This window comes from Alexandromys fortis, unplaced genomic scaffold (assembly GCF_014885135.2).
Source record: "Alexandromys fortis isolate MF-2015 unplaced genomic scaffold, M_Fortis_MF-2015_v1.1 scaffold_56, whole genome shotgun sequence".
Classification (NCBI taxonomy): domain Eukaryota; kingdom Metazoa; phylum Chordata; class Mammalia; order Rodentia; family Cricetidae; genus Alexandromys; species Alexandromys fortis.
In genome coordinates, this window is record NW_026067935.1 from 7,042,440 (window position 1) to 7,069,074 (window position 26,635).

Consider the following 26,635-nt stretch of genomic DNA (forward strand, 5'->3'; position numbering starts at 1 on the left):
TAGAGCGGCTTTGGAGGCCTGCGTGTGGAGAAAAGCCTCCAGGGAGAGCTGTGCCGCCCTCCAACCTTCGCCCCTGCCTCGACTTTTTCCCACAGCTCAAAATGGCCGCTGGTGTGGATTTTGGCGATCTAGAATTATTCGAGGCGTTTGACCCTCAAGAGGAGTCAACCCCGAAGCCAGTTCACACCCGCTTCAAGGACGACGACGAAGAGGAGGAGGACGCCGAAGAGAACGGGGTGGGGGACGCGGAGCTACAGGAGCGGCTTCGGCACTGTGAGGAAACCATCAAGCAACTCCGCGCCGAGAATATCCTTCCGGCTTGTTGGCCCTGTCACCTGGGACTTGGGGTCCCGGTGGTGGCGGGCGCGGGGACGGCGGAAATTCCAAGAGGATCAGCATTCTAAGTCATTTCTCCCGCGACTCGGCGGGCGGGCGGGCTGGCGGGAAGGCGGTCTCGGTCGGGTTGCTCGTAGCTGCAGCGAGGCCTGCGCGCAAACCCTTCGGTGCGAGAATCCTGTGTAGACCACCCTGGCCCCCAACTCAGAACCTAAACTGTTAGGTTGTCAACGGTTCCCGACTTCTCTCCCTCTTTTTGAGGTCTTGGTGATTTCTGTCTGGGCTCTAGTGGAGACAGCCGTGGTGTGGTTTGAAGATGCGGGGATCGTAGTCCTGGGAAGGGGTATTTGTGGAGGGGCAAAAAAGCTCGAGTGAAGCAGAGTCGGGGCCTTAAAGAATTAGCATACAAAGAGAAATGGTCAGTTGGCGTGATAGTTTTACTTTTTCGATATCTTCCGCTTTGAGTAAGGTTGCATTGCAGTGCTCTGGGGAAAACGCGCGAAATTTCCCTTTGGCTTTACAGAGTTTACGGATTTGCTAGTGTGTTAACTTTGATTCTTAAGGTTCTTGAATCTGCATGTACAGGTAGTCTTGGCCCAGGTAACTCTTTAAAACTGATAATGAATCCTGAGAGTGATTGATTCAGGTTTTGAAGTTTGAAGTCTGATTTTTTTTTTTTTATGATGCTATATAGCACAAATAATGAAATCTCAGAGACAGATATTGGGTTTCAAACTGAAGATCAGAAAAGCAAAACACCCAAGCCACTAAAGAAGTCTTAACCTCTACCAAGGCTGGGCAACTGCAGACTGAGCCTCTATCTCCTCCTGTTTTACATTCCCCTGGATTAAAGGCGTGTGACTCTCTAGTTTGGAAATTAAAGGTGACACCCCGGAACCAGGTGGCCTTGAACTCACAGAAGGCATCTGTCTTCCTAATCCAGGGACTAAAGGTGTGTGCCACCACTGCCTGGCCTCTAGTGGCTTAGTTTTACCTTCTGGTCTTCAGGCAAACTTTATGTAAAATAAATACAGTAATAAAATATTACTATAGTACTATTTTCCATGACGTTTTATTGTGAATATTTATAAAATACTTTGGAAGTTGAGGATTGTACATTTAATATCCATAGGTGCAATTCCACATTCTTGTTAACATTTTGCTATATCGCCTTTATCGATTATCATGATGCTTTGACATGGAAAAGTTTCCTAATTGGCTGCTCCAGCTTGTTCCAGGAACACAACTGTCTAGCTGATATTAGACTGTTTCTGAGCTTCAGGATCGTGGTGTAGAATATTTGTTCAAAGGGCAGAAAATTGTATTTACTATTTAGGCCCAGTTATCCTGTCCTCCAGCAAAACACATGCTCAGTGTGTCTCCTTCAGAACACTTGCAGGTCCTTCCTTTACATTCTACTATTTGGATAACAAAAGTGAGAGACATTTGAATTTTATTATGACCTGTATAATTCTATTTTTCGATGACGAATAGTCCTTAACCAGTAATAACATCAAGAACTTAAAAGAAAATTGAACATTCTGACAAGACCCAGGTATGAGATCTTGAAATTATACTTGAGATGCCCCTTGCTGTTCATCTCATTAATCACAACATCTTTAAAAAGGTTGTGGAATTTTGTCGTCATCATTTGTTTCAGAATACTATGAAGAATTCAATAATGGTTCTTCATTGTTGACTTATGAGTATAAAGAAATTCTGGTAAGTGGGTTAAACATTTAAATGGATTTAATGGGTCACTTCGGAAGCCAGAAGATTTTTGCCTGTGCTTAGGACAGCAAACTAAGCGCAGCTATTCATATTTAACACTCATTTCTGGGAAGATAAAGTAAGTTTACAGTTATTTTACCTGATAATTTCTTTACAGCATTATTATTATTGATTAATTTTGTTCTTCTTTGAGCAGTAATCAGTGTACTGAGACAGGGTTTCACCTTATAACCCAAACTAGCTCGGAATTCCCTGTATAACTTAGACTGGCCTTAAGCTTATTGGAGCTTGTTCCTTAGCCTTGAAAGTGCTGGAATTACAGATGCGAGCAACCACACTATCACTATTTACACATTTAAAATATTTTATAAATACAGACAGTGCAAGGTATAACGTTTTGTTTTGTGAGACTGATTGTTGCCTAAGCTGGCTTCAGCTCACAGTGAAACTGAGGATGACCTTGAACTGTGAGCCTCCTGCCTCCCCCTTCCCTAGTGCTGGGAATATACCCTGGTGCTACCAAGTCTGGGAAAGCATAACACTTTAGAAGAAGAAACAATAATGTGTTCTTGAGAAAGCACAGCATATAGGTGTGTATTCAGACATGTGGTCATAACAAATACTCTAAATGCTGGTATCTCAATATGACTTTAACAAGTCACTAAATTAATTTTTTTTATTTTATTTATTATGTATACAATATTCTGTCTGCATGTATGCCTACAGGCCAGAAAAAGGCACCAGACCTCATTACAGATGGTTGTGAGCCACCATGTGGTTGCTGGGAATTGAACTCAGGACCTTTGGAAGAGCAGGCAGTGCTCTTAACCTCTGAGCCATCTCTCCAGCCCCCACTAAATTAATTTTTATTTAATTTTTTTGAGTCAAGGAAGTTCTCACTTTGTAGCCTTGACTGGCTTGGAACTTACTTTATTTATACAGGCTGGTTTCTAACTCAGCTGCCTCTTGTTCCTGAGTTCTGGGATTAAAAACATCTGACAACAGTCTTGGCCTAAAGTACTAATTTATGTAGAATGATTGGTTCTTTCTCTTTTTTTCCTTTGTTTCTCCATCCTTTTTTCTTTCTTTCAACAGAGTCTGTGTGGCTCAGGCTGTTCTCAAACTCATAGTATGGCCTCCTCCTGCCTTAACTTCCCAAGTGCTGGCATTACAGGTAGAGTCAGGTTCGCTTGAAATATCTCCAGGTTTTGAAACTGGGAGGTTACCCTGTGCTTTCTATTGTTTGTTCATACACTGGCTGGGTGTGACCAAATTTTCAGGTAGGGTCTCATGTAGCCCAAGCTATCCTAGGACTCATTGTGTAGCTCTGATCTTGAACTTTTTATCCTTCTACATCTTGGTATTATAGGCATGACACTAGGCCGAGGTCACTTGTGGTAGCAGGTCCTCATGCTGAGGTCAGGATTACCTGGAATCCACTCTGGCCCGGACTGGCCTCAAACTAGAAGCAGTGCTGCCTACCTTTCCCGAGTTTTGTGAATCTTGGATTGTAGTTAAAGCAATGTGCTTTGGCCTCCAGGAGTCTAGAATAAAATAAAAATTCATTATGAAATGTTTAGTTTTCCATTAAACTTCCAAACAAAATTCACGTAGAAATGTTTGGAAGTGTATTCTTATAACTTGCCTGCTTATCCTCTTACCGCTGCTGTGATTTGTAAGGAAACTAACTAGCCTCTCATTAAAGAAACCTTGTTAAAAACTAGAAGGTTAACCTATGGTTCTTTGCTGTGTGTATGTATGTGAAACTTTTTTGTGTTGAGATAATTTCTGGGCCAAGTATGGTGGTTCAGGCTGTTAATGATCCCTTGGGAAGCAGAGGCAGTAAGATCCCTGTGAGTTCAAACAAAGCCAGACCTGATCTACATCAAAGAAAGAGACAGACAGACTTTCTAGGGCTTGAGGAGATAAGCTGGATGGTAAAAGTGTTCATTGTATAATTAGAATCCCTGTACCCTATCTCAGAAAACAGAAGGACACTTTGACTTTCCCTTCTGGCCTCACTCCCCATGCACATATGCACTTGCACCCACACAGACACATACACAACACAACACAACAAAAAGATAGGTTAACCACTGAGACATCCAGCTCTTTCAGGGTACCCGGTTCAATTCCCAGCACCCATATGGCAACTCACACTTGTCTGTTACTCCAGTTCCAGGGGATCCCACATCCTCACACAGACATACATTTGGGCAAAACACCAATGCACATTAAATAAAAATATTAAAGAGAAGGCAGGTGGTGGTGGCTCACGCTCTTAATCCCAGTAGTTAAGAGGCAAAGCCCCCTAGATCTCTGAGTTCAAGGCCAGCCTAGTCTCCTTCAAGGACAGGCTCCAAAGCTACACAGAAAACACCTGTCTTAGAAAAAGAGAGAAAGAGAGAGATGTCTTGTTCAAACCACTAAAGGTAGTAGGACAGGTGAAAACTTAGATTTTTCTTGAGAAAGCTGGAGCTCTTGTGCACCTCGTTTTCCCCTTACTTGTTTCGCTGGGCTTGGAAGCTAAGGCCCTTCACATGCTGAGCAAGCTTTCCACCGCATGCTGCATCTCCAGCCTTCTTGGTCTCGCTTGCAGGATATTACATGATCTTTAGTACTTAAGAGTTAGAGAAGTTAGCTGGGTGTGGTGGGGTACACATGTGATTCCAGAACTGGGGAGGCTGCAGTAGAAGGATCCGAAGCATGAGGCAAGTTCAGACCACTAAGGAGACCTTATCTCAGCAAAGACTGTAATCACAAAATTTATGTGCTTATAACTGCGATGTATGTACTTCAATGTCTTCTAAGAATATGTTTAACTTCTGTTTTAGTGGCGTACTGGTGAGCAATACTAAGATAGATGGACCCTTATTACAAATTCTATTTATGAACAATGCTATTTCAAAGTAAGTAGTTTTTCTCTTTATAACATATGAGTTTTTATTACACTTTATATATCCTGTGTTTTTATGTGTGTGGGTATACATGTGCCATGGGACAGGTATGCAATAGTCAAAGGATAACTGTAGGAGTCAGTTTTTTCCTTCCCCATGCGGGTCAGGGGCTTGAACTCGGGTAGTTGGGCTTGACTGCAGGCACCCTTACCTGCTAAGCCATCTTGAGGGCCCTCATCTTTATTATTTAAATTGTGTCAGGGTTAAATAAAGTATGAGAGTCATGGACATGAATTTGAACCTGGACTCCTACATCCGTGTACTGGCGCAGCTCTCAGTACCTGTCAGGTTTCTCACTAGAAAACAATGTGTAAACACCTTTCAGGTCCTTGAACAAAATGAGAGTCCAGGAAGTACCATCTCATAAAAATGCCACCACCACTATAATAACAAGGTTAGCTGTCCACACTTTACGTGGATAACAGTCTTCCGTGTTGGCTGTCTTTGAAGCCTGCCCACGTGTGTAGTTTGAACTACTGCAGGCCTTCTGGCATGCTTGAGTGCTGGCCTCAGTGCACTCCTGCAGTGGCCTGCCCCTCCTAAGTCACTGCCTGTGACCAAGAAGATACAAGACTAGGGTCCAGGCGCATTGTCTGCTTTAGTCCAGGAGTGGCCTGGATGGTGAGTGCAGCAGCAGTGTGCAGCACGGTAGTAGGCACACCTGGACTTGGGTACTAGATTAGAGAGATGACACTCTAGCGTTTAACTGTCTAACTTCGGTACCATCCATTATTCTGCAGGCAGAATCGTAGATGCTAGAGCTAGATACGACAGGAAAGGTCAGGTCTGTCTGAGGTCCCTGGCTGCCTTGTTTCAACATAGCAAAACCTGAAGGGATCAGAGTAGACGTCTTTCTTTCTTTCTTTCTCTTTTGGCTTGTTTTGGGGTTTTTTGTTTTGTTCTTTTGGCTAATGTATTTTGATTGTGCCTTTTCTAATTTTCATGTGAAATGGGCGTTTTCTTATGAGCACTGAAAGTCTGGAAGGAGGATATGGAAAAGATTGTACACGTTGAAAAAGCCGGGCGATGGTGGCGCACGCCTTTAATCCCAGCACTCGGGAGGCAGAGGCAGGCGGATCTCTGTGAGTTCGAGACCAGCCTGGTCTATAAGAGCTAGTTCCAGGACAGGCTCCAAAACCACAGAGAAACCCTGTCTCGAAAAACCAAAAAAAAAAAAAAAAATCAAAAAAAAAAAAAAAAAGATTGTGCATGTTGGGTGTCCTTATATTGCAGAAATAGTGAGGAGAAAGGAAGCTTTTCCTTATGTAACTTTTGGTGGATTTTGTTTGTTTTCTGGGACAGTGACAACTTCTCTTTGTAGCCCTGACTGGCAGCTGCCCTCCCACCTCTGCCTGCCTGCCAAATGCTGGGATTATAGGCATACATCACTGTGTCAGGCATTTCTTTTGGGTTTTGAGCCATTGACAAGTAGCATATATTAAAGAATAAGTATATGAAATTTATAAATAAATTCTATTCATTCTCTCAACTGTTTGAGGTTATGTGCCAGACACCCATAGATTATCAGAAACTGTTAATACTGCAACAATACATAGAGCTTCCAAGGAGTAGCATTCTTAGCTACGAAGCCCCTAATGTAACATATATGAAAAACAAAAATAAAATTGAGACTTTTTTTCTTTTCTTTTTTGTTGGTTTTTTGAGACAGGGTTTCTCTGTGTAGCTTTGTTGCTTGTCCTGGAATAGCTCTTGTAGACCAGGCTAGCCTCGAGCTCACAGAGATCCTCCTCCTCTACCTCCTGAGTGCTGGGATTAAAGGTGTGCACCACCACCGCCTGGCCAAATTGGGCTTTCTTAACTACTACAGAGAACTTCATTCTGTTCATGTTTCACTTTGTCCAGGTTCTGACCACCTGTCCATCTTACTTTCTCCTACAGACAATACCACCAAGAAATAGAGGAGTTTGTATCAAATTTAGTAAAGCGATTTGAGGAGCAGCAAAAAAATGATGTGGAAAAGACTTCCTTCAGCCTTTTACCCCAGGTACTTTAAACTTGAGGCTCAATGCTAAGTGGTTTATGCTTTTTGCTGCCAACTGCTGTTACGCCAGAAACATCCCTGAATCAAAACTAAAATGGTGGACGATTGTGTGCTGACTTTGTGTCCTGTCGTTGTCTTCTCCAGAGTGACCAGTGCCGCCACCTGGCTTTCCTTTGAATGTAGTTGTATGGCTACACCTAAAATTGAAAGTGTTCTTTCCATTCCCAACTTGGACAAAGTTTGGGCAGAAAGTTGATTGAGGGACAGGTTTATTTACCTAAGATTTATAAAAGATGACTTCTTGGGCCAGGGAGGTGGCCTTTTGGGTCAGAGTGCTTGCTGTGCAACTGCGGTAACCTGAGTTTGGACAGCAGTACCCACTTGTGTGCAGCCCAGCCTTTGAAGGGCAGAGACAGACAGTCCCATCAGCTCACTGGCCAGCCAGCCTGGCCAGATGACAAGCTTCCAGTTCAATGAGAGATCCTATGCCAAGGAGATGAGGTAGAACAGGCCAACAGATTTATGAAAACAAAACAAAAACTTTTATTTTTATGGGAAATCTGAAGCCAGGTGGTAGTGGCATACACCTTTAATCCCAGTACTTGGGAGGCAGAGGCAAGCAGATCTCTGTGATTACAGGGCCAGCCTGGTCTACAAAGTGAGTTCCAGGACAGCTAGGACTACAAAAAAAAAAAAAAAAAAACAAGAAGAAAAAAATCTGAGGCCATGTATGGTAGTGCACATCTTTAATTCCGACATTCAGGAAGCAGAGGCTAGCACTATGGTCTACACAGTGAGTTCCAGGACAGCCAGGACTATGTAGAGAGACCCTGTCTCAAAGATAAAGAAAAAATCTGGGGAATTACAGAGTGTGTGTATTCAGTAGCATGGTTTGTGGCCTTTTTTCTTTTTTTATGACCTTTTTTCTAATAAACATTAAAATAAATAGAATCTCTCAGCCAAACATACAGAAAAGTTCTGACTGGGGGGGGATCTTTCAATTAAGCAGTGAACTTTTTGTTCTTAGGAACTGGAGAAGGAAGTATTTTAATTATTTGAAAATTTTTGTTGTTTTGAGACAGGGTCTTAACTATGTAGTCCTGGCTGGTCTCAAACTCACAGGTTTACCTGCCTCTGCGTCTTGAATGCTAAAATTTAAGGTGTGTACCACCAGACTCAGCTGAAAAAAACTTTTTGGTTTCTTGATTCCAGGATTTCTCTGTGCAGCCCTGGCTGTCCTGGAACTAACTCTGTAGACCAAGCTAGCCTCAGAGATCCATCTGCCTCTACCTCCTGAGTGCTTGGATTAAAAGCATGTACCACCATGCCCTGAAAATGTTAATTCTGATTCAGTGAACAATTCAAAATTTTGTAATGGTTTGAGGTCTATGAGGCTATCAGTATTGGCTGTTGTTATTTTGTTTGTTTTGGGTTTTGTTGTTGTTGTTTTTCTTTTTTTCAAGATAGGGTTTCTCAAGTCTGCCTTACTATTTAAAACATTGGATATTTTGTAAATAATTCTGCCTTAGCTTCTAAATTCATTCTAATTATGACAAGGTATCTTATTTATGGTTTTGGGGGTATTTTGTTTGTTTGTTTTTCTTTGGTTTTTCAAAACAGGGTTTCTCTGTGTCTTTGGCTGTCCTAGAACTCTGTAGACCAGGCTGGACTAAACTCACATAAATGTGCCCGCCTCTGCCTCCCAAATGCTGGATTAAATGTGTGCTCCACTATGCCAGGCTTATTTATATATATTATCAAAGTGAACGAAGGGTGTTGAGATTCCTAAATTTTGAAAATGAAAAGGTATTTCTTTGACTGGAGAGGTGGCTCAGTGCTTCAGAGCTCTGCTTTTCCAGAAGACCTGGGTTCATTTCCCAGCACCCATTTGGCAGCTCACAACTGTCTGTAACTTCATTTCCAGGGGATCTGACACCCTCACACAGACATACATGAAAGAAAAATACAGTAACTAATCAAAACAAAGGTATTGTCTTGTGACTCTTGTAATGCATGTTATTTGGTCTTAGCCATCCAGTGTTATGTTGGAAGAGGACCATAAAGGAGAAGAATCATGTGCCATTAAAAGCAACAAGGAAGCTTTCAGTGTAAGTTTGTATTCTTCAATTTGAATTCTGCACACATGTGATTCCTTTGTTTCTCAGTTGGGTGACTTAATGAATGATAAGGTGACATAGTCACATGACTTCTAAGATCACAGACAGCATTTTCTTTGTGATAACCACTATTGTAGGTGTCGTCCTCTGAGTACCATTTGCTCTTTAGAGATTGTCGCACTCTGTTGTGAGGACACAGTATACTTTATTTGCAAGAGTTTGTATTGGTCCTGACCAGCCTCTTCATGTTTATCTTGAAAATTTTGACTAAAAAGTAGAAAGCAGACTTGCAAAACTTACAGATGAAGCTGAGAGAAGTAACCGTTAACTATATAGCATGTTTGAAGTTTGAAAAATGTCAATGGTCTTAATTAGTGGGTAAAAGCAAAAGCTTAACAGGGAGAGCCTGTGTTTAGGCCTTGCAGTACTTCTGCAGAGTTCACTGGTATCAAGCCATTCTTGTAGCATGCTCTCAAAGCATGACTACTTGATGCTCACAGGATGTGCCCCAAGTTTTAAAGACATGCGCTGCTGAGACGATGAAGAGCTGCAGGTCTCATGAAAAGACTTGAAAATTCAACCGTAGCTGCTGTACGTGCTTCATAGCATCCCTGGCAGAACAGGATTGGTGATAGGATTGAGTACACGAGGTACATTTCAGCTCAGTGTTAGAGAACAAACACAGAATGTGGCCATAGGTGCTCATACTTGTAACCCTAGAACCCAAGAGGCGAAGTCAGAAAGGAAAAGGAGAAAAGCTAGGCAGGGCATGTAGTTTAGTGGCAGAGTACTTATGTGTGAGACCGCTGGGTGTTGGTATTATTGTTTTTAGCCTGGAGAGGTAGCTTAAGGGTTAAGAGCATGTGCCCCTCTTGTAGAAGAACTGCCTCACAGCCACATATAACTCCGTCTCCAGGGATCCAACACCTCTGGCCTACCCAGGGACTGGCACTTGTGCCACATGCATGCACATAATTAAAAATAGGATGAATCTTCACAAAATCAGACCGGGAAAACAGTCCAGGTTACTTGAGTTAAATGAAGATTAGGGATGCTATCAAGAATTTTTTTTTTTAATTTATTTTTGAGGCAGGCTTTCTCTATGTAGTTTATAAGTTTCTATGTAGTAATAAGTTTCTGTCCTGAAACTTATTGTGTGGAACGGGCTGCCTCAAACTCAGATATGCCAAACTCTGCTTCCTAGGTGCTGGGATTAAAGGCATGTACCACCACCACCCAACCCTATCAAGAATATTTTTAAGTTTTCTATTTCTTGTTTCTTGTTTATAGTTCAGTTTTTATTTTCAATTTCTAAATTAAATTTATACATATGCATGCCTGCCTGCATTGCTATGGTGTGTGTAGAAGTCTGAGGACTATTTTCTGGAGTTCTTACCCTTCTACCCTGTGGGTCCTGAATGTGGAACTCCAGTTGTCAGGCTGGTATTCAAGCCATCTCACCAGCACAAATTGTTTTATGAGTCAAGAAGTCGCTCTGTAGTCCAGGCTTTCCTCAGACTCACAACAGTTCTCCTGTCTCTGCCTTTGAAATGCTGAACTTATAGGGGATAGCCACATTTAGCTTAAAGAAGGATTTCTGAAAGTTCTAGGTAACTTTCATTTTTATTTCAACTCAAAGGCTATGGGATTAAAATAATGTTTGTCTAGAATGAGCTTATAATTATCGCTTTAGTTCTTTAGACAATTCTGGTGTTTACTGAATGCTGCTCTGTGCCAGGAGCAGAGAGGTTTCAGAGATAGCAATGAAAAGAAAGGCTTGAGGCCAGCTCTGGATTAATGAGCAGTTGAGTGGGAAAGGTTAAATTCCTAAGAAAAGTCAGGTTGGGGTGTAGGCTAGTGTGCTTGCCTAGTATGTGAGGCCCTGCATTCAGTGCCCTAGTAGTTAGTACATAGGTAGGTGTGTGTGCGCTCGCACACGTGTGAGAGAGAGAGAGGTTGATGGACGGATGGGATGGATGTACAGTCTAAGTAGCTTAGTGAAATTCTACCTCATAAGTAAAGAAATGGCTGGGGCTGCAGTTCAGTGATGGAGTACTTAACTTCCTAGCATGTAGAAGGCTTCAGTTCCATTGGGCGATGGCAGGGAGAGGAGTGGTACAATGCCCGGGATGGGTGGTTTATATTGTGAGTTGCTGGTGACTGCCTGTGTGAACCAAGGTCTGGATGAAGTGAAGGAAAATGCAGACTGTATTTTGTGTGAAGAGGGCTCAATAAATAGGAAAGGGAAGTAGATACCAGCAGCCAGTATTCAAATTGCTTTCTGTGCAACAAGTACTGGTAAATCACTTGGGAGCTGATTACGGGTGATACTTGTCCAGGTAATACCTTGCCATTTTATTAAAAAGGAAACACGTGGAAAGCTAAGAGATTCGTCAGTAGTCAGGTGACAGAGCCAAATAATCTACATCCTTATATTGCTTTATAGGCTGTAATAGAACCTTCAGATTGTAGTCTAAGAGACCATGTAAGGATACTAAGCGACAGGCTATGTCTTAACTGAAAGAACTTTATTCTTTGTGGAATGAAGCTGGCCCTGGTCTGCATAGGATCTGCAGTTAGTGAGAAAGCTGCTGTTAACCTCACACAAGAGAAAGCACAACTGAGACCAGCATGGTAGTTACGGTGATGCGTGTCTGAAACCTTGATACACTTGGCAGTAAAACCAGTCAAATGTGTTCCTGAGTTAGCTGAGGAATAAGAGAGCTCCTGAGAGAATAGTCAGAACTTAGGCTTGACCTAGGAAAGTAGGAGGTATGGGGAGGAGCAGGTTTGGAGAGGCTGGGAATTAGTTGCCTCTTTTGTTTTGTTTTGTTTTTTAATTTACTTACGTTGGGTTTTCTGTTGTTGTTTTTAAGACAGTCTTGCTGTGTATCTCCAGCTGGCCTCGAACTGTGGTCCTCCTGTCTCAGCCTTCCAAGTGCTGGGATTACAGGCAGTTGTCACCCTAGCTGGCTTCCAGTGCCATTTTAAATAGGTGAGTTGGAGATACTTACATGTCCAGAAAGAGGGGCCATAGTGGAGCTAAGGGATCGCAGCTCACTTTGAACAGGGGGTGGGGGTCATCAACATAGAAATTATTTCTCATACCCTAGACCTGGGTGAGTCGCCTAGGAAGTAAGAATGGAAAAGATGTTTAAGGACGTCTGGGAAGATGAGAGATACAGGGGAGGGGAGATTTCATCTGTAAGAAGAACTGAAGTGGCATCCCGAAAACCTTCCAGAGTTGGAAAGTGTTGGTAGAAGGAAGGAAGTGCTGTGTCAGCACTTGCTGATAGGATTGACAGTTCCCTAAAGGACTAAAGTGCAGAGACGTCCTTGGCTCCATCGTCCAGCTTGTGTGACAGGAGTGCAGCATGGCCGGAGGTGGTGGAGAGAGACTGGCAGTGTCGCTTAAGAGCAGGAGGGACGTGTGCTAGATTTGAAAAGTCATGCCCCCCAAAAATTTAGATTATTATGTATTCAGTCTGCGAACAGGATGCATGAATATTCATTGTACTGCGTTTTCAACCTGTCTGTAAGAAATGGCTGCAAAAACTCAGTAGGAAACAAAGTAAATGGGAACCAGGGAACTGGAAACAGTAAGTGTAGCCTCTGAGGGTCTTGTTGCAGACACATGAGTGCTAGAGGGACCTGTGAGAGTCAGGTTTGGCTGAGACAGAATTGTCTATAGTACTAACAGTGCCCGTGAAAGCTCACGGGGTCCAGTTCCAGTCTAGAACTTTATTTCTCATAGCTTCATTCAAGTCGAACGGGTAATGGGTAATCATAGACTTAAATTATCATAGACTTACATTACTTAATGTCTTTTTTTCTGCTTAAATAGCAATATTTTTTGACTTGTTTTCTGCAGGTTGTAGGAAGTGTCCTGTATTTTACTAATTTTTGCCTTGATAAATTGGGGCAACCGCTACTAAATGAAAACCCTCAGCTTACGGAAGGATGGGAAATACCCAAGTATCCTACATAGTGAATGAAGATCTTTATGCATCTTGCCACTAAGTTCACCTTTAAAAAAAAGCTTACCAAATTTTGCAGACTATGATAACTATTCCTTAATAAAATTCACTAAAGGTACCAGCAAGTCTTCAGCCACATTGTTTCTCTAGAAGGGCAAGAAATGCAAGTAAAGGCAAAAAGGTTTGTGTGGGGCGTTGTCTTGTTTTACTCTTTGTTTTCCAATATCAGAACCATAAACTTTTATCAACTCCTTAAAGTTTATATTCATAATTGCTAATTTGATATAAATTACACATTGAGCTAGAATTCTGATATCAGGAGATACATGCTAAATGTTTAAATTGACCATTAATTTCTTGGAATGCAGGCCCAGTGCTTGGGAGGGTGGAAAGAAGTTATTACTGGTGTCACTGTGGTTACGGTCTTAGAACCATCCGCCTCCTTCCCATGCTCTGTTTGCTTTGGTTCTTGTGTTCATTAACCACTGAAAAAAGTTGAGGCAGCATACCAATCTGGAACAGGCTGGTTTGGGTTAAAACGACTACAAAGTGCTGTTTAGTAACTGAGTGTAAGATACACTGCTGAGCTCAACAATTGCAGATACAGTGCGCCTCGCCTTCTGCTGTTTCTGGCACGCCGCTGGCCTCTAGAATGCATTCATTTGCTTTTCTGTTGTCATTTACGTGATGAAAATCTTTGGATTTCTGTTTTGTTTTGTGTTCTGATCTAATAGGCCAAGGCCTCATTGTTTCAATTGTGGTTCTGAAGAGCATCAGATGAAGGAGTGCCCAATGGTAAATCTCTCTCTCCCATAAGCAGCCTTTGAACAAGAACTGGTGGGTGTTATGTGCATGTGTGGCCCTGGGTGATGTGCATGAACTTCCTGTGCTACACTCATTTGACTTTAAGCGTTTCAAATTCATGTTTATACTTAAGACATTGCATTTTTTAAAGAAAATAGCGATACTCTATTTGAGGTGAGTGATGTATGAGTTAATTTTCAAACAGTTTATTTTAAAAAGTTAATTTTGGGTTCTGATAACATTAAAATAATAGTGACTATTCTTGCTTGATTTTCAAAATTGTCTGTCTGCTTTTGTGCATATAGTCTACATTAAAACTAGAGCAATCTATGCTTTACATTTTAAAAAGTGAATATTTGTAGTAAATTTCTGAATCACTTGATATCATTCTTTTCAAACATTATTATGATTTAGCCCCGGAATGCTGCTCGAATAAGTGAAAAGAGAAAAGAGTATATGGATGCCTGTGGTGAGGCAAACAGTCAGACTTTCCAGCAGCGGTACCATGCAGAAGAAGTAGAAGAGAGATTTGGACGATTCAAGCCAGGAGTTATTAGGTACCACTGTTGTTTTACCATGGAGTGTCTTTTTTTTTTTTTTTTTTTTTTTTTTTTTTTTTTTTTTTTTTTTTTTTTTTTTTTAGTATTTAGAACATTTTATGTTTCTTCTGAGGACTACAAGAATGTAAGTGTAAACCAGGTGGTGGTGGTGCATGCCCTTAATCCCAGCACTGGGAAGGCAGAGGCAGGAGGATCTCTTGAGTTTGAAGCCAGCCTGGTCTACAGGACAGTCAGGGCTACACAGAGAAACCCTGTCTTGAAAAACGAAACAACAAAAGAATGTAAGCATGCAGTAACATGTCTGTACAGAATGCATCCATTCATTCAAACCCACTGTGCTTGATATGTCTTCATGCTCTGAAATATGGGACAGAAATGTTTTAGCTAGGTATGGTTGCTTACACCTGTGATCCCGCATGTGACTGAAGCAGGACAGTCCCCATAAGTTCTGAGTGAGCCTGGGCTACAGAGTAAGAGCTCTATCCTAAGAAAAATATGGATCTAGAGAGAAGGCTTAAAGGTAAGAGCACTGACTGTTCTTCCAGTGGACCCAGGTTCAATTCCTAGCACTCACAGGATAGCTCAGAACCATATCTGTGACCCAGTTGCTAAGGATCTGAAGACTTCTGCCCTCCATGGGCACCATGTACATACATGTTACACAGGCATACATATGGTCACAAACCCTCACACACATAAAAAATGATTATGATGATGATACTTTAAAAAAAGAAAAATGTCAATATAGTGTTTTCATGCAAGTCTGAATTCATCATCTTTCCTCACCTTTCTTTTTACTTAGTGAGGAACTTCAGGATGCACTGGGTGTGTCGGACAAGAGTCTTCCCCCTTTCATCTACCGCATGCGCCAGCTGGGCTACCCTCCAGGCTGGCTCAAGGAGGCTGAATTGGAGACTTCAGGGCTTGCACTCTATGATGGAAATGGTACCGTATATTAGCATCGAGAAGTCAGTTTATGGGTCCCTCTCATCCCCCTTTTTTAATTATGACTATTAGCTAGGCCTTTAAGAGAGCATTTGGGAGGAAGAGGCAGGCAGATATCAGTGAGTTTGAAGCCAGCTTGGTCTACTTCACACAACCCTGTCTGAAAAGAATCACAGGAAAATGACAGGAGTGCCAGACCTGTTTAATGTGTGCTGAGACAGCTAAAACTGTCATCATGACATCTCCACATTTCCTGTTTTACAAGGAAGGAACTGAAGCTTCAGTGAACATACAGAATTATCAGGCGGTTTGGCTAGATGTGACGGTGCACATTTGTTATCCCAGCACTTAGACAGAAGCAGGAGGATTGAGAAGCTCTGTGAGTTCAAGGCCACCCTGGGCTACTCAAGATTGAATCTTTTAAAATGAGAAACAGATCCCAGTGCTAGGGAGGTGGTAGAGACAGGAGTGATGTGACTGGACAGAGAGGAATATAAAGGGGAAAAGACAGGAACTCAGTGGAGTCTGAAGTTGGTGGAGAGCATTGTAGGATCTCCCCTTTGTGTGAGCCTTGGTAGAAGTAAGATCTCTTTAGTGTCTTGGCTGCTTTGCTTTTGTGATCTTCAGCTTGAACCCCAATATCTGTCTCTGGGTTTTTATTATTTGTACTACAACCCTAGACCAATTCTGAATTCTGATACAGTATCTCAGCACTTTCTTTGTGTGATTTGATGTGGGGGAGATGTTTTTGTCTAGCTTTTTAATATTTTCTCTGGTCTCTAGTAGATGATGCTGATGGAGAAACAGAAACTGGAGAAATACAGAATAAAAATGTCACTTATGATCTGTCAAAATTGGTAAACTATCCTGGTTTTAATATATCTACTCCCAGAGGTATTCCAGATGTAAGTATACATTTAACAATTTTTCTTCTGAACTATGATAATATTAAAGATTTTCAAAATACTAAAGTATGTAGCAGTTTGTTACTTAAGCAAATGAATTTGTAGCTGGACATGTGTAATCATGGCACGTAAGAAGTGGGGCAAAGTGAAGTGAGTTTTTACTGACATGTTTTAACATTTCATTTGTTAGACAGATCTCATGTTACAGGCTGACCTTGATGGTCCTGCCTTCACTCCCAGATTCTAGGATTGTCAGTGTGCATGCATCCAGCTCTGATGTAGGTTCTGCAGCCTAACTCAGATTATCAGGCTGCAACTCTTTATGCACTAAATCTCCCAGATCCTATACTGAACTTTTTTGTTTTGTTTTGTTTTTTTCGAGACAGGGTTTCTCTGTGGCTTTGGAGCCTGTCCTGGAACTAGCTCTGTAGACCAGGCTGGTCTCGAACTCACAGAGATCCGCCTGCTGGGATTAAAGGCGTGCGCCACCATCGCCAGGCTTTACGGAGCTTTTTAACTTCCATTTTTCAGTACTAGAAATTGGATTCAGAACCTCTTATATGCTAGTACCACACTGTCCTGAGCTACATCCCAATCTTAGTTTCTCTTGTTAATTAGAATATTAAGTGTAAAACTGTATTATCAGAGTTGTGGGAATTTTCTGGCACTATTTCCTAAGCAAAGGAGCAGAGGTCAATTGTTAGGCTCTATAATCTTAACTTTGCGCAAGCTCAGCTGGAGTCTGAACCTCAGTGTGGTGTTGTATGGTGGCATGCCTTTAATCTGACTTTGACAGGTAGAGGAAGTGGATCTATGAGATGGGGTTTCTCTGTGTAGCCCTGACAGTCCTGGAATTCATTTTGTAGACCAGGCTTACCTTGAACTCAGATCCTCCTGTCTATGCCTCCCAAGTGATGGGATTAAAGGTGTGTGCCACCACCATCACCACCACCTGGCTTGTTTGGGGTGTTTTATGATGCAATGATGTTCCTTTTGCATCTTCTATGCCCTGGGATCCAAGAGTCTGCCATTTAGTCTAGTTTTACAGTTTTTATTATTATTTTCTAGTTTGCAAATGAAGTAATGGGAATTTTCTGTGACATTTGGTTGTCTTTTGTTTTATTTTGTTTTGTTTTGAGACAGGGTTTTTCTGTGTAACTTTAGAGTCTGTCCTGGAACTAGCTCTCGTAGACAAGGCTGGTCTCGAACTCACAGCAATCAGCCTGCCTCTGCCTAGGATTAAAGGCGTGTGCCACCACCCCTTCGCTCATTGTGACATTTTTTTGTTTTAGGGCTTCTGGGTGGGGTTTTGTTGAGGTGGGGTCTCACTGTAACCCAAAAAACTTTCAAGTCACTGTGTGTCCCAATCTGGCCTGGGATTTGCAGTGACCCTTAGTGACCTCTTTAGTGCTAGGAGCAAAATTTTAAAAAGTTGATATTTTCCAAATCCATTCGTCCTGTTTTTCCACATTAGGAATGGAGAATATTCGGTTCCATACCAATGCAGGCATGTCAACAGAAGGATGTGTTCGCCAGTTACCTTACTTCTAACATCCAGTCGGTAAATAGATTTGTGTGTGCACGTGTATGATGCTTAGAATTGAACCTAGGACCTCAGGTGTGCTAGGCAAGCACTCTACCACTAAACTGCATTCCTAGCCTCAATACATAGGTTTTAAGGTTATAGTTGGTAAATGTAGCCATGAGATTTTATGGCAGTATCTTACTATTCTTTTGGATTATATTGTAAACACTGATTAATCAAGAGGCTGCTGAATAGGAGCTCATTCAACAATTGCTTGGGTCCAGACTGGTTAAAGTATGGGTTCGAGGTTCTCTGTGTAACTTGTGTTCCTGTTGATTACTCCATTAGCCAAGCATGAAGTCTAGCAGCAAGCGATCTTCTTCTCAGTCCAGCCCTAATAGTCCAAAGAAGCAGAGGAAGGAAGGCAGCTCAGCAGCCTCCCCTGCTGACATGGAAATTGACTCAGGTATGTCTCTGGATTTGAGAAGGCAAGGTCAGTCTTTATTATGCTCCTTGGTCTGTAGGGAGGGTAAAGCTCCACCATCCTTAGTGCCCTAATCCTTAGCTATCAGGCAGAGCATTACCTTTGTTGCTGATCAAACCTGAATTGGAAGCCACGCTTGGCTTGGTGTGAGAGGCGAGGCAGAGGGACCAGCTATCCGAGTCCCTTAATCTGGCAGTCAGGCACCAGTAGTGCCACAGCTCATCTGGCCCCTCTGTTGGGGCATCACTCTGGAGCAAACAGCAAAAGGGCATGCATGCACATCTCTGGCAGTTCCAGCTTCAAGAAGAGTTGAGCCATTGAGCTATTGCCTTTGTAGGCATATTGTTTCTCAGCGTTATCTCCCAGGGGCCATGTACTCCTTAGAACTCAAAACTGGGCATATCCTTGCCTTTGAAACACTCCCTTGACCTTTTGTCCTTTCGTTCCTCTGTGTCTTCCCGTGAACCTGTGCTTGGCCAGGATCATGGTGGTCCCAACAGGGAAAGATAGTGTCTGTGTTAGGAGCCCCTCTGACCCAGCCCAGCCAATGCACACTTGTGTTTGCCTTATTGGTGGTTAATTAGATATACTCCAGGGCTGTTCTGGACCCCAGGCTAAAAATTCTTGTCCTGTTCCAAAGTAGGCCTGGCTAGTTCTGTCTGTCCTACATAGCAAGACAGGTGTTCTGAAATGAGGTAAAATGCAACATTATGAGAAAAGCATAAAGCAGAGCTGGGGCAGCGGTAGGGCTGGCGGTGTGCGTGCTTAGCATGCGGAAGGCCTGGGTTGGAATACCAGCACTGAAGAGAAAAACTCTGAATGAGGTACAGATAGTGTACTTTATTCCAGACTTGAATGGAAACACTCCCCATTTTCAAATTCTCAGGGAGATTTCTAAAAGATTATAAACTAAATTCTCTTAAAGTTGAAGGGAAATGAAGTCCAAAATTAATTACTTTACAAAAATTCATAATCTGTTAGGCTCGGTGTCCTGTAGTCCTGGTACTTGGGAAACAGGCCAGGAGGATTGTGGGTTCAAGTCTAGCCCGGGCTGTATTGCAGAATCCTGTCCCCAAAGATAAACCAGTTAAGTTGCCAAATCATTTTATATTGTATCATCTCAGCACAGGGTCATGAGTACCATGCCAGGAAGTTGCAAATCTTGGGTTTCTAGCTTTTGCAACCTTACTTCAGCTTCCAGTCTCACTTTTCCCCGCATTTCTAATTTTTGGATTGGTTGTTTTTAAGATAGGAGTTCATGTAGCCCAGACTAGCTTCAAACTTATTATGTAGCTAGCTCAAACTGATCTTAAAGTTCCCACCATCCTCCTATGTTAGTCTTCTAAGTCCTGGGATCACAGGAATGATCCACCATACCTGGCTCTCCAGTCTTTTTTTTTTTTTTTTTTTTTTTTAAGATTTATTTATTTATTATGGGTACAGTATTCTGTCTGCATGTATGCCTATAGGCCAGAAGAGGGCACCAGACCTCATGACAGATGGTTGTGAGCCACCATGTGGTTGCTGGGAATTGAACTCAGGACCTTTGGAAGAGCAGGTAATGCTCTTAACCACTGAGCCATCTCTCCAGCCCTCCAGTCTTATTTTTAAACAAGGTCATAGAGTTAATAGGGGAAAAATTCTAACAGCCTTTGCTAATGACCCATGAAAATTTGAAACAAGCTGGATGTGGTGGTAGATTCCTATAATCCTAGAACTTAAGAGACAAGAGGTCCTCACAAGATCAGGGTCTGGTCTACATAGCAAGTTCTAGGTCAGCCAGGGCTATATAATAGGGTCCTGCTTCCTTCCCTCCCTCCCTTTCCTCCTTCCTTCCTTCCTTCCTTCCTTCCTTCCTTCCTTCCTTCCTTTTTTATGGTTTTTCATGATAGGGTTTCTCGCTGTAGCCTTGGTTGGCCTGGAGATTGCTCTCTAGATCAGGCTGACCTTGAACTCAGAGATCCACCTGTCTGCCTTTTTTTTTTTTTTTTTTTTAAATGGAGAGGCAGTGTTAAAAAGGGGGCTAGCTGGTGCTCAGTGGGTAAAAGCTCTTGCTGCCAAGCCCAGTGACCTGAGTTTGTTCCCTGGGATCCACATGATGGATGAAGAAAACCTACCTTGACCTCCACAGGTATGCTGTGGCATGCAAACAAACATATAGGCACACATATTTTTACTTCATGTGTATGAGTGTTTTGCTTTCATTAATGTCTAGCATCATGTGTATGCCTGGTGCCCACAAAGGCTAGTAGAGGGCATCAGCTACCTGGGAACTGGAGTTACAGTGGTTGGGAGTCACCATGTGGGTGCTAGGAATGGATTTTGGTTCCTGAGAGAACACCCAGTGCTCTTAACCATTACAGAGCCATCTCTCTAGCCTCATGAATTCTTAAAAGGAGGATGAAACCTATGAGATTATCTTAGCTTGTACAAAAGGCCTTGTGACAGGTACTCTCCTGCCCAACTGAATAGAAAAATGACTGCAGACACTGAAGCCTAGACCCAGAGCCATATCCCGACCAGACCAAAAGCTTTCTAGGTATTTTCTGGAGTTCAGTGAGTCTATTATCTCCTAGTCCTCTCACCCAGCACCTAGGTTACCTGCCCTGCAGACTGAATAACTAAGTGATGACAATACAGTGGCTCGTGCTCAAGGCCTGGGATTAGGCTACTCAGTGGAAAATCTTACCTGGCAGGCTTTCCTTTGATTACCCCCTGGGGGCAGAGAGATGATTAGGTTAAAGACTTCAGTTTGGGTACAGCAAAATGGACAGAAGGTAAAGGAACTTGCCTTCAAGCCTGGTGACCTGAGTTAAATCCTCGGGTATGTGTTAGAAGGAGAAAATTGGCTCCCACAGGTTGTCCTCTGACCTATGCACAAGCCAAGACATGAGGTATTGTCTTTACCCACCCCACCCCCCAGTAATAAATAAATTAATAGAAAGAACCTGTTAACTCAATTTGGTTGGCTTAAATGCCTAGACCAGTGGCCCCACATTTGTGGCAGGCACACACTCATGAGCCACTCAGGTACCCCATCATCCCCAGCTTCCAGCTTCTTCCTTGAGAAGGAACAGGTAGCTCATTCCCAAAAAGTAACCCTGAGCCAGGCCAGTTGTATTGTATGTGGTAAATAATATGGACTCTGCATCACAAACCTGTGGACAATCATATTGTGTGTGTTAGTGTGATCATTTATTCAAATGAAACTTTTTATGGATGTTGTCGTTATGTCCCTCCTTTATTTTTTAGCATTCATTTATTTTGTGTGCATGTGCATGTGTGTACCATCACCCCCCTTATGTGGAGAACAGTTTGCTTTAGGCCCTTCTCCCAGGTGTAGTCTAGGATCACAGTCAGGCCATCGGGCTCGGCACTCACTTCATCATTTCACTGGTCCATGGTTAGGGTTTTTGTTTTTTAAAGATTTATTTATTTATTATGTACACAGTGTTCAGCCTCCATGTATGCCTGCAAGCCAGAAGAGGGTACCAGATCTCATTACAGATGGTTGTGAGCCACCATATGGTTGCTGGGAATTGAACTCAGGACCTCCGGAAGAGCAATCAGTGCTCTTAACCTCTGAGCCATCTCTCCAGCCCTGGTTTTTGTTTTGAACAGGGTCCCATGTAGCCCAGATTGGGCCTCCTTCCTCTTTATGAATGTTGGGATAATATGCATGCACCACCATGCTTGACCCTTGTTTGTAGACTTCTGTGTGTGAAACAGACAGAAATGGAGTGAAGGGTTATAGTTGGTTGTTTTGTTTACTCTTTTGGCTTTTTTAGTGCCCCTCCCCCCAGCTCCCAAATAAATCACACAAGGAGACTTATTCTTAAAAATGCTTGACTTTCGAGAGGCAGAGGCAGGAGGATCTCTGTGAGTTCGAGACCAGCCTGGTCTACAAGAGCTAGTTCCAGGACAGGCTCCAAAACCACAGAGAAACCCTGTCTCGAAAAAAAAAAAAAATGCTTGACTTTAGCTTGGCTTGTTTCTAGCCAGCTTTTCTTTTGCCTCTGGACTTTTATCTTTCTCTAATCCTGTATACCTTTCTTTACTACTTTCTCTGTGGCTTGCTGTGTAGCTGGGTGTCTGGCCCCTGATGTCCTCCTCTCCTTATTCTATCTTGCTCCTTCCTCTTTCCTTCAAGATTCTCTTCCTATTTATTCTCTCCGCCTGCCAGCCCCACCTATCCTTTCTCCTGCCTTGCTATTGGCTATTCATCTTTTTGTTTGTTTGTTTTGTTTTGTTTTTCGAGGCAGGGTTTCTCTGCAGTTTTGGAGCCTTTCCTGGAACTAGCTCTTGTTGACCAGGCTGGCCTCAAACTCATTGAGCTCCACCTGCCTCGGCCTCCCCCTCCCAGTGCTGAGTTAAAGGTGTGCCCAACCACTGCCCGCTTTTGGAGAGGGGTTTTGGTTGAATTTCTTTGTTTCTTTTATCTTTTTTGGAGACAAGGTTTCACCTTGTAGCTTTGGAGCCTGTCCTGGAACTAGCTTCCTGGGCACTAGGATCAAAGGCATGCACCACCACCACCTGGCTATTTGCCTGCCAGAAGAGGGCACCAGATTTCATTACAGGTGGTTGTGAGCCACCATGTGGTTGTAGAGAACTGAACTCGGTACCTCTGAAGAGCAACCAGTACTCTTAATATCTGAGCCATCTCTCCAGCCTCTTCCTTTTTATATGTAATTTATCCTTAAAAACAAATGCAAGACTGAATATGTGGCTCAGTGAGTCCATGAAGTCTTGGGTTTGATTCTCTAGAACTTCATAAAACCAAGTGTGGTGGCACATGCCTTAACTCCTGCATTCCAGATGTGGACGCAAAAGGATATCAAGTTACAGGCCAGTCTAGCTACATACAAATATTCTATCAACCAGGCAGTGGTGGTGCACACCTTTAACCCCAGCACTCAGGAGGCAAAGACAGGCAGATCTCTATGTGTTTGAGGCCAGCCTGGTATACAGAGCTAGTTCTAAGATAGCTAGGACTGTTAAACAGAGAAACCCTGTCTCAAAAATGCAAAAACAAAAATTATATATGTTTGTGTGTGTGTATAGATATGACCTGAGTGCTTGCATTAGTGGCATGTGCCACCACGTCTAACCCTTTTCTGCCTTCTCAAAGACAGTTATTTTGGTCCATTCTCTCTCTAGGTACCCCAAGTTCAAATAAGAAGTTTGTATGGAATGCTCTGACTCCCTCTAAAGCGTCTTTCCCTTTTCAGATACGGAGGTTCCACATGGTTCTCAGAGCAGCAAAGCCTTTCAGTTTCAACCACCACTGCCTCCTGGCACACCTCCTCCGCTGCCACAGGGAACGCCTCCACCCCTCTTTACTCCTCCACTCCCTAAGGGCACCCCACCACTGACTCCCAGTGACTCACCCCAGACCCGACCCACAGCTTCAGCCATGGATGAGGACACCCTGACGCTGGAGGAGCTTGAAGAGCAGCAGAGGCAGATCTGGGCAGCTCTGCAGCAGGCCGAGGGAGGCAACAGTGACTCTGATGTTCCTGTGGACACACCTTTAACTGGGAATTCAGTTGCCTCCTCCCCTTGTCCAAATGAGTTTGACCTCTCTGTTCCAGAAGGAAAGGCCCTGGAAAAGCCAGTGCTGACTGACCCCCAGGGATCAACCACTTCTACAGAAACAACTGGACCTGAGCCTCCCTCCAGCCCAGCGGCAGGGGCAGCAGTGCTCTGTCAGAAAGAAGAGGGAGAAGATACAGAGGGGGACCCTGAAGATGCTCTTGACAATGGCAGTGTGCCGAACTGTGACGTGAGGAATGGAGGCAGCCAGAATCTCCTTCATCTGGGCACCCACCCCTCAGCAGCTTCAAAAACCCACAGCCTGGTCCCTGACATGAGCAAGTTTGCCGCTGGAATAACACCCTTCGAATTTGAGAACATGGCAGAGTCCACTGGAATGTACCTCAGGATAAGAAGCCTGCTAAAGAATTCACCCCGAAATCAACAGAAGAACAAAAAGGCCTCTGAGTGAGCACCAGCCGCAGCGTCACCTGCTGCAGGACAGTCTGCAGCTCTGTGTTGTTCTAGTGGACTGAGATGGCCATTGAAATCACTTCCCGTGTGCCCCTCCCACCTTTCAGAATCTGCCCGTGGTTTATTGTGATCTCAGCTCTAGCCTGTTTCACAGAATGAAAGACTTGGTGTGAGTTTGCTGTTTTACTCTCACTGACAACAGCCGAGTAGTGTGTTCATGAGCTGCTTCAGAGGTGGTTGGTTCGGGTTGAGGAGGAGTTGTGGATCGTGAGTATCTATTCAGAGTGAAGGTTTTTTTTGTTTTTTTATTTTTAATGTCTTTTGTAAATGTTTTCCCTTTCTACATTTTGCTATTATCCTGTATATAGAAACTTAATATATCAGTTTTTAAAAGAAATTCTAACAACTTTAAATTCACATTTCAATTCCAACAACCAAATGAGAACAATCAGGGATGAGCAGCTTTATCCTGCTTGGGGTATTTTTGTAAGATTTTCATGCATGAATTTTAATAATACTTTTACTTTTTGTAATTATTTGAATCCAGTAAAGGTGTGCTCACCTTTGTGTACAGAGGTTTAATAAATTAGTTTTCTTACACATGAACCAAGACTTTGGGAGATGTGACTCACAGTTAAATTGTTCTTTTAAACTTAGATGAAAATTATGTGTTTGCAAAGAAACTGCATGCTTGGCTGCTTTATATAAGTGGGCCCCAGCCTTACATATAATACAAAAACAAAAGTGTTTAATTATTTTGGAATGGAGGTCAGTTAGCCTTTGTACAAGATAATATTGTGCATTCAAGCCGTAAGGTAATAGACAGACACAAACTGAGTGTGACTGCCTACTACGCAAGCAGGAGCCGGATCTGGTTCTCTCAGTGCTGTTGGTCAAGCTCAGGAACACTTGGAGATCTTGAATTACCACTCATGTAGTGTTGTTACTCTGCTCCCAGGCCAACAGAGGGCGAAAGGGAATCATTCTGGACTCAGTGTTCGTCTCTGAGAACTTTCATAGTCCAGTTCACTGATTTGTAAGCAGTAAAGGAAGGATGCTCACAAGAAAGGGTGAATGAGGCCATGCTGGAATAAATGTGCAGTGCTTTGAGCTTTTTTGTTATCCAAGTTTTCAGTGAATTCTTTCCAGGGGTTTATGTGGCATTGTGACCAGTAAGAGTGTCAGCCTTTCTATCGGCCCTGCCCCAAGGAAGAAGATGAGGGGTCTTGTCAACACTGAATGTGTTTTCCTGCTCTCCTTCCTTTTCTTTTCAAGTAGGAGCTTGCTGTATAGTTCAGGCTGGCCTTATTCACTGCCTCCCTGCTACTAATTGCCTTACTGCTGGGATTACAGGCAAGATGACATAGCTCTTTACAAAAATAAAAAACCACATTTGCTGGGGCAGAGGGGACTTTCCTTGGCATGCATATGGGTTGGAAGACAGTGGTTGGGGGCCCATGTTCTCTTCTCACAACTGTTTGTCTTCATCAAGCATGGCTGACAAGCACCTTGACCTGATGATCCAGTTCACCAGCCTGATCTTCCTAACTCCTAATTAAAGGTGTGTACCACCACTCCCGGTTGGTTGCCAGGGATCCAGCCCAGAGCCTGTGTGAGTGCTAGGCAAGCGCCCTACCGACCATACTGCTTCCCCAGCCCTAGTGACATGACTCTTGACTGGTCAGACTGCCACTAGGCTAAACTGATTTCTGAGTCATAAATGACTGTTTATTCCAGTGCAGTGGCTCGTGCCTGGAATCCTAGCACTTGGGAGGGAGGCTGGAGGATCAGGACCAACCTTGGTTACATAGCAAGTTAAGTTAGCCTGAGCTACAACATGACATGAGATCCTGCCTCAAAAAACGAAAGTTAAGCATTCCTTTAACTATTGTATTACTGGTATCCTCCTGCATTGAGATAGCTCAACAGTTATTTCTAGCCCATAAATATCCCATTAAAGTATGGCTTACTCCATTTTCAGTTCGTTGAGTAGGTATTGTCTTTTTTTTTTTTTAAATAAATGTCTAAGACATAGATGGTAAGCAACCTGATTGTAAATAAATTCAGATCTCTTGCCTCTGTGTCCAAGTTCTTTTTTTTTTTTTTCTTTTTGAGTTATATGTATATGTGTGTATGTGTGAGTTCAGGTGCCCTTGGCACCCAGAAGAGGGCATTGGGTCCTCTGGGATGGGCGTTGAATGCAGGTGGTTGTGAGCTGATGTGGTTGTTGGGAACCAAACCCAAGCCCTCTTCAAGAGCAGCAAATTTAACAGTTCAGCCATCTCT

The 26,635-nt window shown here is 43.0% G+C and overlaps 1 protein-coding gene across 2 annotated transcripts; it reads left to right on the top strand.

Annotated features, from left to right (window-relative positions):
• Zcchc8 (zinc finger CCHC-type containing 8) lies at positions 1-26,432 on the top strand. 2 transcript variants are annotated; one of them, XM_050146531.1, is made up of 14 exons: positions 1-306; positions 1,849-1,891; positions 4,902-4,976; positions 6,924-7,029; positions 9,057-9,134; positions 13,015-13,118; positions 13,236-13,301; positions 13,855-13,915; positions 14,339-14,481; positions 15,287-15,429; positions 16,213-16,334; positions 17,809-17,895; positions 18,208-18,325; positions 23,572-26,432. In XM_050146531.1, exons 1-14 carry the CDS (start codon positions 102-104, stop codon positions 24,345-24,347), a joined length of 2,127 nt encoding a protein of 708 aa, XP_050002488.1. In that variant the 5' UTR covers positions 1-101; the 3' UTR covers positions 24,348-26,432. The 2 variants fall into 2 exon arrangements, with proteins under 2 accessions (XP_050002488.1, XP_050002489.1); XM_050146532.1 differs by having other exon boundaries at positions 16,216-16,334.
• Positions 26,433-26,635: the final 203 nt, after the last annotated feature.

What these genes read in the sequence shown, in the direction of transcription:
- Zcchc8 (XM_050146531.1), top strand. Translation starts at nt 102, where the DNA reads ATGGCCGCTGGTGTGGATTTTGGCGATCTAGAATTATTCGAGGCGTTT. An exon ending in CAAGCAACTCCGCGCCGAGA is followed by an intron (nt 307 to 1,848) that starts ATATCCTTCCGG and finishes ACCAGTAATAAC; the next exon opens with ATCAAGAACTTAAAAGAAAA. An exon ending in GCAACAAGGAAGCTTTCAGT is followed by an intron (nt 9,135 to 13,014) that starts GTAAGTTTGTAT and finishes TGTTTTCTGCAG; the next exon opens with GTTGTAGGAAGTGTCCTGTA.